General features: G+C 42.4%; 1 protein-coding gene across 1 annotated transcript; it reads left to right on the top strand.

Moving 5' to 3' along the window:
- The first annotated feature begins 2,720 nt into the window (after positions 1 to 2,720).
- Positions 2,721 to 5,004, top strand: LOC122073763 (naringenin,2-oxoglutarate 3-dioxygenase-like). Its single transcript, XM_042638389.1, has 4 exons — positions 2,721 to 2,800; positions 2,845 to 3,233; positions 4,016 to 4,444; positions 4,534 to 5,004. The coding sequence occupies exons 2-4, from the start codon at positions 2,871 to 2,873 to the stop codon at positions 4,834 to 4,836; spliced, it is 1,095 nt and encodes a 364-aa protein (XP_042494323.1). The 5' UTR covers positions 2,721 to 2,800; positions 2,845 to 2,870; the 3' UTR covers positions 4,837 to 5,004.
- Positions 5,005 to 5,326: the final 322 nt, after the last annotated feature.

Raw genomic sequence — 5,326 nt, 5'->3', positions numbered from 1 at the left:
AAAAAAAAAAAAAAAAAAAAAAAGGTTGTTCTACTGCAAACCAAAATAACAAAACAGATTAGAGAAAAACAAAATTAGGTTGTTCCACTGCAAACCAAGAGAATAGAACATATTAGAGAAAAAAAAAAGGTTGTTCTACTGCAAACCAAGAGAACAGAAAAGATTCGACAAAATAAAAATTAGGTTGTTTTGCCTTGGCATACCAAGAGAACATAACAGATTAAAGAAAAAAAATTAGGTTATTTGCAAATGAAGGGGTTTACCTGTAGCCAATTGGTGTGGGAAAAAGAAGCTAGATAGATAGAGCTTCGTGAGAGCAAGAGATTTAGGGTAACAACTTTGTGAGTACTCAAACCCAGATAAAATCAAGAGTATCAATGACAGCTTCGTGAGCAGGGGAGAGAGAGAGAGAGAGAGAGAGAGAGAGAGAGAGAGAGAGAGAGAGAGAGAGAGAGAGAGAGAGAGAGAGAGATTGACTTAGGGTAACTCGCTTCTCCTTTGTGAGAGAAAGACAACTAATCGAGCTAGGGTAACAGGCAAACCCCTTTGTGAGAGTGACCTTGATCGGGAGCTTGGATGAAACCCCCGCTAGGGTTTTTCCTTCGTGAGTAGAGAGAGGTGTGAGAGATAATGAGAGGGGTGAAAGAGAGAGTGCCGTGCAAGAGAGGGCAACTAGCGGGAGTTTCTGAATGTTTTAATTCAAACAAAGAACTGACTCGATTTGCAGAAGGCCAAGCTGGAGAGCAAACCCATGGACGAGATTTTTGCCTAAATTTTTTGTACTAATATGGTGTAATGGCCCAATGTTTCTGGTCTGGGCTCCTCAACTTCAAGACCCTTCATTTCTTTTCAATTGGGTTTTTGATTGGGCGATCTCTCTCTCCGCATTAGGCTCCAAGTTCTAGAGATTCTAATCTTGGAAAAGCCCTTTTTATTTTCTTTTTTCTTTTTGAAGCTAAATTTAGGCACCATTTGACAATGTTCCGTTTTTTCCGTTTCTGCATTTTTTTGTTCCAAGAAACAGAGAAATAGTCTAAAAAACGTTTGATAAAGTTGTTATGTTTCACCCATTTCTAGAAACATAAATCAAAATTTATGCCTATTTACAATTCTAGAAACGACTTTGACGAAACAAGTTGGACTTGTTTCGTCGTTTCTAGAAACGAATTTGAGAGAAGAAAAAAAAGCTATTGTGCCCGATAAATCTCTCAACGATGTAAACCTAAAAAGAGACAACCGAACCCTCTCTCCCTTTTGGGTATCCAATGATACTATTGGGTTTTTTAATAGCATTATGTCTGCAAAAAACGTTTCGAGAAACAAGTTTATCAAACACCAAAATATCTGTTTATGTTTTCGAAAATATGAAAAGCCGTTCCTGTGTTTCTGTTGTTTCTAGATACAGAAACAACAGAAACATTATCAAACGGTGCCTGAGAAGATCCTACAGCTAAGAAATGTGCTTCTTTGTTGGAAAACAGCAAAAGAAAAACATGAACAAAAAGATTAAAAGTCGTTTACAATAGGGAGAGTTGCCCAGTCTATATAGGAATTAACCCCATTAAGCCCTTCTGAAATGGCAGGGCCTCGTCTGAGTTTCCCTCACACACCAATGACAGGGCTGATGACGAGCAGTTTTATGCTGACGTCTATCATCAAATGGTATATAAAATTGATTATGCAATAACCACCGTACCTTTCCTAATCGATACATAAGCGTGCACTTTTATTTGTTAGTGTGGTAGCACAGGACCCGTAGCTCCCGAACGGAAAATATTTTCCCATATTTCATAATCAGTTTTGTTCGATTGAAATACTTACTCGCGTGTCATTGCCCATCGAACGCTTGCAGCTAACCAATTAGCTGAGAAGCGAGAAGCCAAGGTAGAGACGTGGAGTAATTAGTAAAATAAGGGTAAGGCTTGTCACCTGTCTAAGCAGTTTTATGCTGATGAGTGATGATGTCGGTTTTTTTTTTTTTTTTTTGCTGAAAAGTTTTATGCTGATGTGTATCATCAAGTGGTATAAAATTAATTCCTCGCGTGTCATTGCCCATTGAACGCTTCCAGCTACTTAATTAGCTGGGAAGGTGAGAGGCCAAGGTGGAGACGTAGAGTAATTAGTAAAATAAGGGCTAAGACTTGTCACATATCATATCTATACGGCTATGCCATTAATTCAATGCCACCTGTCCATTCCATGCATTAATATTCATTTCCTTAAATGATATAAAACGAGGCATCTCTAGTCTACGTGACTAGTCTTCTAGAAGGACGAAAGTCAGAAACAGACAAACGATAATCCCTCTGATTCTGTGGATGGCCAAGATGACCCCACAACGGCACAACCAACGACGTAGACGGTGATTTGTTTTTTTGGGGGCTTAAATAGACGGTGACAGTTAGGTAGGAGGAGGAGGAGGAGGAGGAGGAGGAGAGCCCAAATCACGTGTGGTCTCACCACCTCAGTCCTCCCTAAGTTTCAACTTCATGCCTTGTCAGCTGCCGTTGACTAGTCACTACTATCTAATTGGCTGATACCCTGTTTTACAGGATGGCCCACACAAATGGATGGCTAGGATTCATTCCCAAACTGTACACCTAAGGAAAGAAGGAGAGATAAGGAGCGAAGGAGGTAGCTGACAATCTGACATAAGAGGTAGTTGGAGCTGCCACACACCCAACACCCTTGCACTACCATGGGCTCCAAACTTAAATCTGAGCTCAGGATTTCCCATGAAACAGAAGTCGTTAGAAACACAAACACTACTACGAGGCCCAATACCCACAGAGACTCGATCAAAGAGAGAGAGAGAGAGAGAGAGAGAGAGAGAGAGAGAGAGAGAGAGAGAGAGAGAGAGAGAGGCATTAATGGCCCCTTCTACCTTGACGGCTTTGGTGGAGGAGAAGACGCTTCAGGCAAGCTTCGTTAGAGACGAAGATGAGCGTCCCAAAGTGGCATACAACCAATTCAGCAACGAAATCCCCGTGATCTCTCTGGCTGGGATCGACGACTCCGACGAAGGGAAAAGGGCTGAGATCTGCAAGAAAATCGTGGATGCCTGCGAGGACTGGGGTGTCTTCCAGGTCGTCGATCATGGCGTCGATACCAACCTCATTTCCGAGATGACCCGCCTTGCTCGCGAGTTCTTCGCTCTCCCTCCTGAGGAGAAGCTCCGGTTTGACATGTCCGGTGGCAAGAAGGGTGGTTTCATCGTCTCCAGTCACCTCCAGGTTCCCTAACTTCTCTCTCTGGGTTTTGATTTTCTCTGATAATTTGCTGCGGAATCTATCTCCATCGCCTATAATTAATTGAAGGGGAATCGGCCTTAGTAGTTCTCTTTGGGGGTTTTTGAACTTGGACTCCAATAGTACCGATTTGACTCATTCATTGGGACAGTGACAAATTGAGAATATTTGTTGTACAGTGACAGAAATCACTGAATAAAATCCCCGGATGAGATGGATCTGGCAGACTGAAACATTTTTTTTTTCTTTTTTTTAATGAAACTTTACAATATTTTAATTGTTATTTTATTTTTTCTAACGATGGTATCTAGTATCGTTGACTCTACAATTGGATAGATTGGGTTATACATGGGTTGAATAGAATCATTTAACTTTCATTGAAAATATTGAAGAACACTAAACATCTTCGAGTGGTCTCAAAGAAGTAAAAAGAGTCAAACTCAAAACCATATGCTTCCTGAAGCAAAGGTCCCTTGCTAACTTGGCTGCCCTGAGGCTCAATAGTTAATTATTAAAAAAAAAAAATTATTTTTTTGATTATTTTGTAGTCTGGTATATATTTAGATCTCTATTTTTCAAAGAAGAGATAGTACTATTTTTCTCCTTAATTTTCATCCTCCCATTGGTTGGGATATAGAGTGTTTGGTTATAAGTATAGATACCATTAAAATTTAGGAGCAAGATTGGCAACTGAGAATGTGAACAATTTTAGATTACTGTAATTAATTAATTCATTGCTTATGGTGTGATGATGATGGTGGATGCAGGGAGAGGCAGTCCAGGACTGGCGTGAAATCGTGACCTACTTCTCATACCCAATTCGGGCTCGTGACTACTCAAGGTGGCCAGACAAGCCCGAGGGATGGAGGGCAGTGACCCAAACCTACAGCGAGAAGCTCATGGGGCTGGCCTGCAAGCTCCTGGAGGTGCTGTCTGAGGCCATGGGACTCGAAAAGGAAGCCCTGACCAAGGCCTGTGTCGACATGGACCAAAAGGTTGTGGTCAACTTCTACCCCAAGTGCCCACAGCCCGACCTCACCCTTGGCCTCAAGCGTCACACCGACCCTGGCACCATCACCCTCCTCCTCCAGGACCAGGTGGGAGGCCTCCAGGCCACAAGGGATGGCGGCAAGACTTGGATCACTGTTCAGCCCGTTGAAGGTGCCTTCGTTGTTAACCTCGGTGACCATGGCCACGTGAGTACATTCCCCCCACATTCACACACGCATTTTCTCAAACACATTACGTACGTAGTTGGTTTAACTGATATGATAATTGTGAACAGTACCTAAGCAATGGGAGGTTCAAGAACGCTGATCACCAGGCAGTGGTGAACTCCAACTACAGCAGGCTATCGATTGCCACATTCCAGAACCCAGCCCCTGAGGGGATCGTGTACCCATTGAAGGTCAGAGAGGGGGAGAAGGCCGTGTTGGAGGAACCCATCACTTTTGCAGAGATGTACCGAAGGAAGATGAGCAAGGATCTGGAGCTGGCCAGGCTTAAGAAGTTGGCCAAGGAGCAGCAATTGCAGGAACTAGAGGAGGCCAAGCTGGAGAGCAAACCCATGGACCAGATTCTTGCCTAGAGTTTTTTTACTACTATGGTGTAATGGCCCAATCTCTCTCCCCCACCCCCCCACCTTTTTCCTTTTCTTGCTTTATGTGGGCTCCACTTATTTTCTACTGGGGTTTCTGATTGGGCGATCGCTTCATCGTAAGATAAATAAAGGCAAAAATGTCATTTGTAATGTAAAGTTGTAGTTGGTGCACTACCATGGAATATTGAGAGTGATCAGGTTCACGTACGAGAATGTATAAGAGTTCGTGGATTTAAAATCAATTTTCTCTCTCTTCATTTAATAGATTCTAAATCTACACCTAGGGACATATAAGAACATTCTCGTACATGAACCTGATCCGTCATTTGGAATATTTGTTGAGTTGTTAGACTTAGGTCCAGCATCTCCAGCCACTTCAATTAATAGCCAATGTACGAGGTCCCTGCCAATATAAGTTCTATGGAGGGTCAATAAGTACAGAATCTTATTCCCACGTTTCATTGAGAGATTATTCTCA

The sequence above is a fragment of the Macadamia integrifolia genome, chromosome 3 (assembly GCF_013358625.1).
Source record: "Macadamia integrifolia cultivar HAES 741 chromosome 3, SCU_Mint_v3, whole genome shotgun sequence".
In the NCBI taxonomy this organism is placed as follows: Eukaryota; Viridiplantae; Streptophyta; class Magnoliopsida; order Proteales; family Proteaceae; genus Macadamia; species Macadamia integrifolia.
This window is presented reverse-complemented; position numbering and strand designations above follow the sequence as displayed.